Source organism: Prionailurus viverrinus, chromosome A1 (genome assembly GCF_022837055.1).
Source record: "Prionailurus viverrinus isolate Anna chromosome A1, UM_Priviv_1.0, whole genome shotgun sequence".
In the NCBI taxonomy this organism is placed as follows: domain Eukaryota; kingdom Metazoa; phylum Chordata; class Mammalia; order Carnivora; family Felidae; genus Prionailurus; species Prionailurus viverrinus.
This window is the reverse complement of record NC_062561.1, coordinates 227,839,776-227,853,995: the sequence shown is the minus strand read 5'-3', so window position 1 is coordinate 227,853,995 and position 14,220 is coordinate 227,839,776. Positions and strand designations below refer to the sequence as shown.

General features: G+C 40.0%; 1 protein-coding gene across 1 annotated transcript in view; it reads right to left on the bottom strand.

Moving 5' to 3' along the window:
• The window catches only part of MARCHF11 (membrane associated ring-CH-type finger 11), a 104,864-nt gene that overhangs the window by 20,077 nt on the left and 70,567 nt on the right, over positions 1-14,220 (bottom strand). The window contains exon 3 of the mRNA XM_047863970.1: positions 4,250-4,442. Within this exon, the coding sequence (XP_047719926.1) occupies positions 4,250-4,442 (193 nt within the window). The remainder of the gene's footprint in view (positions 1-4,249; positions 4,443-14,220) is intronic.

The following is a 14,220-nucleotide window of genomic DNA, read 5'->3' as shown; positions in this document are numbered from 1 at the left end:
TTATATTAGTTTTCCTGGTACACAATTATAGTTGGAATGTCAAATAGTTAAATACTTAAAAGAGCTCCCCCTGTATGACATAAAGTTACCGTTTTGTACTTCGATTTCCTTAAGACACATTTCCCTTTTATGGTTCTCCCTCGACCTCTCGACCACCACCCTCTGACCTTTAATATCTCCTCTTAACGATCTTCAACTCATTCTTACTTTCTCCATCTCTCTTGGCACACGGCCGCTTTGTGATTTAGTAAATACAACCTGGTTATATAGGCGATGGGGATTGTGTTCATCGAACCCTTACACATTCAAGTTGAATCATCATCTAGGATCGGTACTGTCCAATATAATAGCCACCAGCCACATGCGGCTATTTATTTAAATTTAAGTCAATTTAAATAAAATTGACTTTAAAATTCTGTTTCTCTTTCTCACGAACCACATTTCAAGTGTTCAAGAGCCAAACGTAGCTAGGGTAGGTGGTCCTGGACAACAGATACACTGCAGTAAATTCTACTGGACAGCCCTAATCCAGGCATTTCAATGACAATGGCACCTAGAACCCAGGGAGAATTCAAAACTTTAATAGCAAGAAAAAAACTGAATCTCGGAAAAGCAGAAAATGTATCAATTAATCATGAATAAAAGCAAAAACCAAACCCACTATGTGTAGAAAGAAGTTAACGAATTTCCTGAGTAAATACATTTTCTACAAATCTTTACATTTCTATTGAACAATCCAACAACAACCTCTTCCTAAGCATTACAAACACTGGCTGGATTATAACATTTGTTGATTCAGGAATAATCTACGGATTTTCCGAATTATTTTTTTTTTGAACAGAAGATTTATGAAGCTGCCAGCCTGTTCCTTCTCACTGAGGTATGAACAAGTTTGAAAAGCTTGGGCAAACAGGAATGCGGGAATGTTCCCAAGTACTTTAACGCCCTCCGCAAGGGGAGCCAATCTTACCTCCTCCACCAGTGACAAGGGGCCATCTCCCCACTTGCCATGCATGTACTCATCCATCAGCCTGCTTGGCTGTCACCTCCCCGTGAAACCTGCCTGGAACCACCCCCTCCTTGCATACGACATCCCAGCAGTCATGTCTCCCTGCTTTGCCCACCTCCTGTGCCTGCTTCCAGAACTGTGCACATTCCACCAGATTCTAATTACCTACTGACATGCCTGTCCTCTTGTGTGGCTGGGAGCTCCGTGGGGGTGGGAAAATGACCCACTCTGATTTGTATTCCCAGCACCTAGCACTGTGTCTGACACAAAGAAGGTTCTCAATAAATATTGATTGACCCGAGCAAACTGGGCTCAGAGGGTAACCTGCTTTCACCCTCAGACTCCTGCAGTCAGGGGGATTGGAGGCGTAATCAATGTAACCTACTTTGTTACCATCTACATGCAATTAACAGACCCTTGAATTAATTTGCCGGAGTTATTATTGGCTATGATCCAGTTGGCTATTGACAACCTGCGTGTGTATTTGCTAACTTGGCTATAGTGGTTTCCCAATTTCTTGAGGAAAAAAATAAGATACTCTCTGAAAACGAACAAGGTTGTTCAACCTGAATTCTTTGACATTTTTCAAAAAATACAAATAAATCCTGGGGCGCCTGGGTGGCTCAGTCGGTTAAGCGGCCGACTTCGGCTCAGGTCATGATCTCGCAGTCCGTGAGTTCGAGTCCTGCGTCGGGCTCTGTGCTGACAGCTCAGAGCCTGGAGCCTGCTTCAGATTCTGTGTCGCCCTCTCTCTGACCCTCCCCCGTTCATGCTCTGTCTCTCTCTGTCTCAAAAATAAATAAACGTTAAAAAAAAAAAAACAAATAAATCCTGCAAGGGTGAGATTTGGATTTAATGAGTTAGAATGCAATGACAGGTTATTGTCATTATTTAAAATTTCAATAAAAATGCACTCTCCAAAGTGTAAGCCAGGAAAATGTTCATTGGTTTGTGTTCCTAAGAAACTTGACTTCATAAAATGGGCAAATACCCAGATTTCAAAAGGGAAGCCCAAATATGTCCATATTCTGCCAAAAATCATTAGTCCATAGGCCTATGCGTTTAAAACCAAAATTTAATAATTTTTATTAAGAAACTGGCATTAGCAATCAAAATTTAAGATAAGGTAACTTGGTACTAAATGCAAGCTTTGAAAACCAGGATAATGGGGGTGCATGATTCTTTCGGTTAAGCATCCTACTTCGGCTCAGAACATGATCTCATATGGTTCGTGGGGTCCAGCCCCGCAGTGGACTCTGTGCTGACAGCTCAGAGCTTGAAGCCTGCTTCAGATTCTGTCTGTCTGTCTGTCTCTCTTGCCTCTCCCAGCTTATGCCCTCTCTCTCTCTCTGTCTCGCAAAAGTAAATAAACATTAAAAAAAGAAGAAGAAAGGAAAGCCAGGATAATGATTTCCTAACCAGGATGTATAAATATACGTTCGTTTTTTAGTGCTGTAATGATATCAAAGCCAACGGGACTTTTTCCCTCCACGTTCGACTGGAAGACTAATGGTTTCTTTTTTCATCTCTCCTTTTCGTATCAACAGAATACCACATTTTATAACATTTATGGTGAAAAAAAATAAGTACTATCTATCTCTGAATTTATTAAGGAATTTGTAGAACAGTTTTGTGACTCTTCTTTATTTAGAGCAATACCCTAGAGATTATATTTGTATAGAGATTTAGCATTTCCAAATGCTTACAAGTGCATTATCACATTTAATGCAAATTGTTCATACACATCATTAGCTCCATTATTCAGGCAACATCTGCTCAGTTTACATATTATTCATGACGTTTCCCCCCCACACCTCCTTTTTCCCTTCCTGGCCTGCAATTTGATCATTTTCTTTCCTATTAGTCTTGTGCTAGTGACAAGGGAGGAAGGAGGAAGAGAGGAAATTCTGGCTAATCCTATTTTAAAATGTATAGGGTTCTTTTAGAAAAAGTGACTGAAGATATTTAAACTGCTAGTGAAATTAAGGCTCTAGTGAGCACAGGCATTAGTGTGAATGATTTGAGTTGCTTTAATGTTTGTGACTTATTCAAATACCTTTAATCTGTAACTTCCAGTTAATAACATAATTGGTTCTAATCATGATTTCCTTGATTTGGGCCTGTGTGCTAGGGATTATTATTTCCATCCAGGACACGGAGAGAGAGAGTTGATTAGTCCCCGCAGAGCCCAGGATTGGAAACCGAGTCACTGGATGCCAAATTGCACCATTCCCTGCAACCAGCGTCCCCCAAGCCTCGGCGTGCCTCAGAATCCCAGGGGACTTGTGATGCACAGGCGGCCGGGGGGCCCCAATCCTGAAATTTCTGATTTGGCAGACGAGGTGGAGCCTGAGAATGTGCACTTCTTAAGAAGCAGCTGTAGGACCATTGCTCTAAACCACGGCTGCCTCTCTCAGCTCTTTTTACGCCCCACCGAGCTGCAACCACATCAGAGCAGGGACAGTCCCCTCGAGACCGCGTGGCCCCTCTATGTGCCCGCCCCCCACTGCCAACCAGACACCATCACAGCGCCAGTGTGATGACTGCGTAATTACACGCCACATAACTGCTGCATGAATTGGCTTCCACTTTCTCTTGGTATTGGGGAAACAGCAGATCAGTCAAGAGGAACGTGCAAATAACCTTTTTTTTTTTCCGTAGGGATCTGTTTAAGCCAAAATGTTTGCTCCTTTTTCTCTTCTAAGCCACTGACTGTATTAAGCAAAACAAAGAGGCACAGGTAATAGGAGAAACTGACCCCCAGCCCCCATCCCGCCCAGGAGTACTTTGTGCCCTCGAGGCACCTGAGTCACTTGACCACGAGGTAGGACCACCAGGGGTCTGTCCCTCCTCTCCCCAAATGCACAAACCACCACCGTCACCAGTCAATGCCTTCCCAGCTTGGTGAAAGGGGGCTGATTTGCTCTCATGCCATAGAAATAAATGACCTTATTTTGCGCCCCCCCCAATAATTTCTTCCACTCTTCCTTCCTTTACCTTGCAAAACAAGTCACTTCAAATGGGCATTACTCTGTTAAATTTTTTGCAACAACTTGGGTATATAGACGTTATGCTTTTTGAGGAAAGCGGCCCGATTGTGACACCCCAGACAGTTAAGTACCTGGAGAACCGAGATCCCGTGAACCACAACGTTCTACCCCAGATCCCACTGGCGAAAGTAAAACAGCTGAAAGAAATGGATTACTGACAGTTTGTTAACGTTCAACGGCATGGTCTTACCTATGCACACTAGATCCATAAAACCATACATTCCATAGCAGATTTGAAAAAGGATGTCCTTCCTCTGCCACACTGCATAGGGGCTGAAGGCAGACCAGAGGAGCCAGGTCATACTTGCTATTAAGAACAGGGATCCTAGGATTACAGCAATCATCTGAACTTTCTCAACCAGTGTTATAGAAATGCTTTGCCACTAAAAGAAAAACAGAGGCATGTAAGAAAAAGGTGCTGTGTTCAATTCAAAAAGGAAAAAAAAAAAACATTTTCAGCCCCATGTTTCTCTTCATAATGTTAGACGCTTTTCGATCTGATCAGCCCCCAAATGAATTTTTCCATTTCATCCCGGCTATAAAAAATAGACAAGCAGATAAAGATTAATGAATTGCCTTAGCTTCATTATTTTCAGTAATTCACCGCTCTGCACATTTAATCTAGTTTTATTCCAGATAACAGTACTGCAAGCGAATGGCTGAGGAATATTTAGTACCTGGGATCACATTATTATCTTTCATGCATGCACAAAATTAAATATACTCCGAAGATACGCGTTGAAGTCTCCTCTATTTGGAAACTTATTTTGCTTTTTAGCACATTTGGCTACTGCAAAAAAGGGGAACTGTCTCTTGCTTTTGCAAAAAAAAAAATGTAAGAAACAAATACATAAGTTACATAAGAACATCAATGCAAAAGTCATTAAAGTAATACACTAGAATTCTAAAAGAACTATAAAATTGTACATTATCTGTTACTGGTACATTTCATATACTCAGATATTACTGAATTTTAATTATCTAGTGAGTGATCTGTGAAGCCATTTTTGTCAAGATTTCGAATTGGTAAACAAATGGAATATCTTTGAAATTCACAAACCGTGTAAGTACCACACTAGTCAATGGGGAGAATAATTTGGTATCCTAAGTATCAGTATTTGTGAGGATTTTACAGTCCAAATGATCAAAAGTCTTTCAAGAGTGTTATCAACTTGAAAGGATTAATTAGTCATGTTCTCCCTTTTGCATAATTGAGACAGAAACAAGACTAGGATTGCTATTATGGTTTGTCAGTAAACAATGAAACTCAAAACAACCTGCACAATTTTATTCTGTGTGAAAGGGCTCTGGCTGTTGCAACATATGGCTTGTCAGAAGAATTCCTAAACAGTTTAAATAAGCTTTAAAAACAAATGAGCTTGAACAACCAGCATCCACTGGGTGAATCCGATATTTCCTTAAACTCTTTACTTACCTTAAGTCTGAATATGTGGATCCCAAATGGTAAGTCTGTCACTACCCATGACTCCCTCTTCTCCCTCATTGCTTCTGTCTCTCATCATAAATAATTTATGTATTATATTCAAATATGCATTTTACCTTGCATATTCATAGATATTATTAAACTCTACATTTATTAAAGATTAAATACAAAAATGCATATGAAACATTTAATTCTCTAGGGTCATTTATTTTTCTTTTAAATATTTTATTTTCTTTTATTTATTTTATTTTAATCTTTATTTATTTTTAAGATAGAGACAGCATGTGAGCAGGGGAAGAGCAGAGAGAGAGGGAGACACAGAATCCGAAGCAGGCTCCAGGCTCTGAGCTGTCAGCACAGAGCCCGACGTGGGGCTTGAACTCACGAACCATGAAATCATGACCTGAGCCGAAGTCGGACTCTTAACCGACTGAGCCACCCAGGCGCCCCTTCCTTTAAAAATTTTATAACCAAATGACCATTCTGTGGAATTCCATAAGAAACGTATTTCTAATGATTTTAAGATGCAGATTCGATTATCGAAAACTGGCTTTTGGTTTACAACTCTGGATGAATAATAATTAAATTAGTCAATATGATTTTATCATTACAAATGAATCAATTTACTTCAAGCATGTACTTGAAGCTATTGTTTTGTTTTGTTTTTTTCTGGCTTCCTGACGTAATTTTAAACTGCCAGGCAATTGAATTTAAAGCCATTTTAGCAGCACCTGGGTGGCCTAGTCCATTGAGCGTCTCTTAGTTTCAGCTCAGGTCATGATCTCACAGTTCATGGATTAGAGCCTCACATCGGGCTCTGTGCTAACAATGCAGAGGCTACTTGGGATTCTCTCTCCTTCTCTCTTTGCCTCTCTCCATCTCGTGCTCTCTCTCTTTCAAAAATAAATACATAAACACTGAATTTTTTTTTTAATTTGGCGTCACCAAACAGGTGTGAAATATTAGTTGCTGTCTTAGTTTAGTTTTGGTGCTCGTTAAAGTTTTGCCTTAAATACCACAACACGGAAAGCTAAGTAGAAAATAACTTCCAACCAACATCCATCCCAGATGGCTGCTATCACATCTCTATGCATTATGGTGTTCTATCAATTTATTAATCATGTCAGATAGATGAGAACAAAGCATGCTTTTAAATCCACGAGGCAAAGGAACACAAGTGGTGTGTGTGTGTGTGTGTGTGTGTGTGTGCACGTGTGTGTGATTTTCATATGGTGAACAATATGTTCCAAAATACATAAGCCAGATTCACCGGAGTCTTGGGTAAGCAGCGAGCGGTAAGTAAGAAGGATTTATCAAAAGTGGTCTTTACTGATACCTATTTTCCTTTTTCAGGAATCCTTTATGTTCCAGATTCATTCCGTAATTTTAGCGGAATTAAATTCAGACAGCTCAATATTGTACAATTCATTATATTGAGCTTCAATTAGGCTTAGTAGTTAATTGATCCAAGACTGCCCGCGTGGCGATTTAGCGAAACATGGTGGTCATAGGCATATGTGGTGAGGTCCTACTAACCACTTAGATTTTGGTGAACTGATCAGGAGGAACAGATGAAGCTGAAGTGTTTCCTGGGACACAGGAAGTTGTGGTGGTTCACATCTGAGAGTCAGCATGACTGAGAGGGCTGAGAGGCCACTCCGGGTTGGGCAGGTTTTTTTTTTTTTTAAGTAGACTTCACACCCAGCCCAGAGCCCAATGCAGAGCTTGGACCCATGACCCCAAGAACAAGACCTGAGCTGAGATCAATAGTCCGACACCTAACTGAATGAGCCACCCAGGAGCCCTGTGTTGGGAATCTTCTGACACATGAAGCTTAACTATTTCCTGGCAGGGAAGGAGAATGAGTGAATGGACAGACTTACCAGGAATAAGAACCATTGATGTTGCACACTTGTTTGGTGACACCAAATTGAAAATGGCTTAAAATTCAAATACCTGGCAGTTTGAAATTAAGGTGTTTAAAATTACATCCAGAAAGCCAGGGGGAAAAAAAGAGCATAACTCTAAGTTCTCATACCCTGAGATGCTTATTTATTATTATCATAGAAATTATTTTGTGTTGTGGAGATAAGAAATAAGGTCAGAAATAATGTTGAGACTTTGGAAGTTTATTTCTAAAGAAGGAAACACTGCTCAAACGCTATAAAAAGCTTCCTGAAATTTTTGGTTTTATATCAGTCCGCTAATGCAAATATGCCAATGAGTCTGAAAGGGCGTCGATGTTCTTCATATACTGATGATCCTTAAAATTAGCACCATTTATCTGAATAGCTAATGAGGGCAAGCCAGTATTGAAACCAAAATCATTAAACTGATTATGAACATGGGGATTTTCCCTTTGAACGCTGATGTCATCTTGGCAATTTCTTTGCCCGTTATATAATGTTCTTATTATTGTTACCATTATGCAAAAAAGTGGGATTGTTCACATTCTTCCCTTAGGAAAAATAATGTTGCTTTCCACCACTAGGAAACACCCACCTGGCGTCTTTGCCCTAGAAGGCACACATTATCTAACGGGCTTAGCCTCAAGAAGCTGTGTTAATGGACCATTAGCTTAGACAATAAAAATAGAGGATGAGTCTCTCGAGGCTATCCCAATGGTATCCAAGGCTTGGATTTCAGTCTGTAAGACATTTCTGATATTTGAACAGAATTTGTCAACTGCTGAACATACTTTTCACCTCTAAAACTTAATATGTAAGCATACGTAATATGCGTGTTTATTTACATTTCTTCCCAAGTTTGGAAAGGTAAGTACTATAACAATGAGCAGATTGACTCTACAGAATTGCTATGATTTATTTCTTTCCATAATATTGGAATATGTTTGACTTTTATCTTCCTGAAAAGATGCTCACTTCTATACAAACTATTGGATGTATTGTTTCTAGCAAAAGTGGGACCGAGCGGTTCCTCTTTTGAAAGTTCATCCTCATGCAATGTACTAGAAGTAATTTAATAAACATAGTCTATGGTTATATAGGGCCAGTATGTCCCAGGCACTTTTCTAGGAGGTTATGCATATTAATTCATTTAATTCCCACAACAACTCTGTGAGGAACGTACTATTATGATCTCCATTTTAAAGATGAGGAACCTGAGGCAGAGAGAAGTCAAACAATTCGCCCAAGGTGATACACCTACCAAGGGCTAAGGCTGCCATATAAACCCAGGCAGTCTGGCTCCGAGGTTCACTCTCTTATAGACCTGACCCATGAACAACACGGGGGTTAGGGGAACCAACCCCCTCTCCAGCAGGAAACCCATGTATAACTTCTGAATCGCCCCAAACTTAACTACTAATAGCCCACTATTGATAGGAAACCTTAGCAATGACATAAACAGTCGACTGACTCCTACTTTGTGAGTTACATGCTGCGTTCTTGTAACAAAGTGAGCTAGAGGGAAAAAAACGTTAAGAAAATCATAAGGAGGAGAAAATAACATATTTGCAGTAGGGTACTGCATTTATCCAAAAAAAAAAAATCCGTGTATAAGTGGACTCACGCCGTTCCAAGCTGTGTTGTCCAAGGGTCACCTGTACCATACGATAATTCTACTATGCTCTGATGACAGTTAACGGCTCACACCCTGTTTTTGCAGTGACACCACAATTTTCCTGGTAACAGCTTCAAGTCTGTCTTCTATGGTCTCCTGAAATAGCTCGCCAGCTGGACTGCTAGCCGTGAGTCATGCCTTGGTCCCCCGTGGCAGCCCCAAGTCTACATTCCTAATGAAAGGAGTCCCAGGAAGGAAGGCTACACATATGGCTCAGCACATATTCTGAGTCCTTGGCATATAACTGTTGCAGGAAGGATGAAAGGAAAGGATAGAGGGATATGATGAGGAAGAGAGGGAAGGAAGGGGGAAAGAAGGAAATGAGGAGGAAGGAAGGGAAGGAGGGAAGGAGGGAAGGGGGAAGGGAAAAATGGAAGAAAGAAGGAAGGAAAGAAGAAAGAGGGAGGGATGTGTACGTTCCTCAATTCTGCTTAATCTGCCTGCCTGTATTGTCCCAAATGCATGTACTTACTTTTTATTTTGGTCTCTCTCTGCCTTTGAGCATGTTCCTTTTTCAGCATGCCATGCCCTTCTCCCCTTCCTCACGGGCTGAAATCTCTCACCCATCCTTAACTGGCTTTAATGCCACCTCTTCTAAAAAGCCGTCCCCGCCTCTCCTCGTGCAGATTCCCCCGTCTGGACCCCATAATCCACTGTTTCTACTTCTGTGTGGTGTGAATTTCTCTCTTGGATCCCAGGTGATTATCTCCCTGTTGTCCACAGACTGCAAGTTTCATGAAGGCAGAGGCTCAGCCTCATCCCCCCTGATACTCACCAAACAGCTGTACGGACCCAGGAAATGCTTCACTACATGGTGTCCTGACTTCAGTTTCCATCATCTATCTGACTGTCACAATGATATTCTCTGCACCTCCATTCTAGTCTTGCTCCAAGATAAAGTTCCAGCTCTGGCCAAGCCACCAAGGAGTAGAGAAGTGAGAATTTAAACTGTGATCTGTTTCCAAAGCCCAAGTTCTTTCTGAAATGCCCTTCTCGCCACCTGCATCAACTGACACATCCTATATTTGAAAGTGAAAACAAACTGGGCATAACTATACCTCCATAAAAATTATACCTCTACAGTTAGGGAAAAGTCAACATATGCGAAAAGCAGTTCAGCACAGCAGAGTCCCAACGAAATATCACCGATCACTTTCTAAATGGCATTCAATACTTCTTGAGTCTGAAATTTGCAGTTTGTTAACTGAATACTAACGTAAAGAAGACAACCTCAAGGAGATGTATCGCTTTCATTTTAATGAAGTTTGAAAGGAAATAAATAAATACACATTGGAAATTATTTAATATTCTCATTATATACGGCTGTTCAGAGATGCACCAAGAAAGGTCCACCAGTCCTAAAAAGACACACACAACGTACATGGCCCGGAACTGGGTATCGTTGTGTGTGAGGGTCCATGTCTGTGTGGCATTCTTCCCGGAAAATTAAATAACTACCCCACTAATTACCACAGACTGCTGTGAAACCATGGCAATATCGTTGCCTTTCCCAATGAAATCTAACTGATTAGCACAGATTTATAACTTCCTTCAGAGAAAAAAGGATGAAAGAAAAAGCTGGGAATTTTCTTTAAAGAAGTGATGGGAGCCCAAGCCAAGGTAAGAGCAAGTCGTCTCCTGGTATCAGTCACTTCCAGCCAGTAAGATAAGAATTGGAGAAAGGCATACGCTCCATCAGGCCTCCAGGAAGCTATTTAGAAAGATGTACCTGTCATTCCGTTGTCTGAAATAGTTAATGCACCTTCTCAATTTAGAACCCAATTTCCTCCCCGAAAATAACACATGCTCAGAGGGAATGAAATTGAACTCAAGGAAAGTAGGTTCATTGAGTGTGCATTAAATCCTTCATTCTAAAACTGTTTCACCTTTGTTTTTAAAAGGCAGGCCAGACATGAATCATAAGCTAATAGATTTGTAGTATGATGATTTATAGCATGCAGTATGACAGGTGGGATCACTTACCAGTGTCACAGGAGGGAGAACCTGTTCTTAAGAAATGTCCTCTTCAGAAAAGTGAATTTAGCTAAAACCTATTTTCAATCATCTTTAGATGGTATTTAAATTGAGCCACTATAAGTTGGGATTTGAAATGCTGGTAGAAAACATCTCTATGTGTAATCAACCTGACATGCGGATACAACATTCAGTTAGTTATATGCCCCTTCTTTGTAGAGTTGTATTTATAAGCTGCATATTAAACGTGATTTCATGCTTCGGTGTGGGTCTTCTCTGCTAGAAAAGCATCCTCATAAACTTATCAGAGCTGAAATGATAATCAGACAAAAGAGAATTTGCTTTGCCTGAGAAAGGTGAAAAATTGTTCTTTGAGAGAAGCGAAATCTAAACAACTTAGAGAAAATAAATAGGAAAACATGGAACTCCTTCTTTAAAATAGTTAACAAAAACTGATAGAACTCTAGCAAGGCTAATTAAGAAATAAAATTGGGAACATAACATGACTGATCCTACAGATAAAAAGAGTAATAAGAACATATCATAAACAGTCTTATGCCAATTAATTCAATAATAGAGATGAAATAGATGAGTTATTTGCAAAACATAAGTTATCAAAATTGACTCAAGAAGAAATAGAATGTATGAATAACCCTTTACAAAATAATTGTACTTAAAATTAAAAGACTTCCACAAATGAACAAACACCTCCTGGACCAGATGGTTTTACTGGGAAATTTTATCAGACATTTAGAAAAAAATAATATCAAAGTTACATATACTCTATCAGATGACAAAAGAAGACAGAACATTTCCCAAGATATTTTATGAGGTCGTGCAAGACCCCGATACCAAAACCCCAAAAAGAAAAATATGTATATAAAAAAATTCCAGACTAATATTCCCTATCAGCATAAAAGAAAACATAATCCTCTACAAAATACTAGCAAATCCAGTAGTATATAAAAAGAATAATGCAGCTGGAGAGGATGTGGAGAAACAGGAACCCTCTCGCACTGTTGGTGGGAATGCAAATTGGTGCAGCCACTCTGGAAAGCAGTGTGGAGGTTCCTCAGAAAATTAAAAATAGACCTACCCTATGGCCCAGCAATAGCACTGCTAGGAATTTACCCAAGGGATACAGGAGTACTGATGCACAGGGGCACTTGTACCCCAATGTTTATAGCAGCACTCTCAACAATAGCCAAATTATGGAAAGAGCCTAAATGTCCATCAACTGATGAATGGATAAAGAAATTGTGGTTTAGGGGCGCCTGGGTGGCGCAGTGGGTTAAGCGTCTGACTTCAGCCAGGTCACGATCTCGCGGTCCGTGAGTTCGAGCCCCGCGTCAGGCTCTGGGCTGATGGCTCGGAGCCTGGAGCCTGTTTCCGATTCTGTGTCTCCCTCTCTCTCTGCCCCTCCCCTGTTCATGCTCTGTCTCTCTCTGTCCCCAAAATAAATAAAAAACATTGAAAAAAAAAAGAAATTGTGGTTTATATACACAATCGAGTACTACATGGCAATGAGAAAGAACGAAATATGGCCCTTTGTAGCAACGTGGATGGAACTGGAGAGTGTGATGCTAAGTGAAATAAGCCATACAGAGAAAGACAGATACCATATGGTTTCACTCTTATGTGGATCCTGAGAAACTTAACAGAAACCCATGGAGGAGGGGAAGGAAAAAAAAAAAGAGGTTAGAATGGGAGAGAGCCAAAGCATAAGAGACTCTTAAAAACTGAGAACAAACTGAGGGTTGGTGGGGGGTGGGAGGGAGGGGAGGGTGGGTGATGGGTATTGAGGAGGGCACCTTTTGGGATGAGCACTGGGTGTTGTATGAAACCAATTTGACAATAAATTTCATATATTGAAAAAAAAAAAGAATAATGCATCATGAGTGAGCGGGGTTTATCCTAGGGATGAAAGATTGATATAACAAAATGTCAATCAATGTAATTAACAATACTAACAAACAAAAAAGCGAAGAAAAAAGAAACAGATCTTACCAAAAGATGCATAAAGTTACATGACAAACACCCATTCATGATGAAAACTAGGAAAGAAAGAAAACTTAACCTGTAAAGGGCATGTACAAGACTTAAAGCTAGGATCATACTTAATGGTGGAGGAAAAGAAAGAATGCTTTCCCCCCCTAAGATCAGGAACTGGGCAGAGATCTCCACCCTTATTACTCCTATGCGCTAGTGAACTAGATAGACATCCTTGTCCATGGAATAAGTCAAGAAAAAAAAAAAGGTTTCTATTTGTAGATGATATGATGATCTATGTAGAAAATCCTAGAAAATCCACAAGAAAACCTAACAGAATTAGGAAGTTAATTTCGCGAAGCCTCAAAATACAAGGTCGATAAACAAAGATCAATCGTATTAAATACCCCCGCAAAAAGTTGGAAAATAAAATTACAAAAAACAGCGCTACATTAAAAATACCATAAATCATAAATTACTTATGACTAACATGTTTAAAAGATAATCTACAAGTCACTGCTGAAATAAAGAGGACTTAAAGAAATGGCTTTCATGAAGACTCACTATTGTTCAGATAATTGTTCTCCCTAAATTTAGGTTCTACAGTTAAAGGGGAAGAAAAATAGTATCCAAAGCACAAAGGTTTCTTGTTATTGTTTACATTTTAAAAAAAAAAAAGGCTGCTGCTCTAGAATTTAAAATGAATACCGATCCATTGATATTATCAATCTACTTTTAACTCACAGTGATTAAAAAAGAAAAACAAATCTCCAAATCATGGGTTGCAGTTTCCACAAGAATTTGGCAGAAAACTCTCTGGACTCACTTTCTTCTAGGGAATAGTCTCGACTGCCACTCCCAGAGCTGGCGGTAATGCATATTCTGCAGGGTGCTGTGTCTTGACCACAGAGCATCATTTGGTTTAATTAAAATGCTTCGAAGTAGATCATGTGACCAACAGGAAAGCCGAGAAGTGGGTGGGCAGGTCTCCATGTGTACCAGGGCATGTTGTGAGGGCTTCGTGCTATGGTATAGGGCTCAGACCACCAATGAAAGTTTTTTCTTCCAGAAACCTGTAAATCCCAAGAGGTTTGACAAGCCATGTACCAGGACTACAGAGATGTACTCGATATGGTTTGAAGCTCAGGGAGAAGAAACTGAGAATCTCAAGG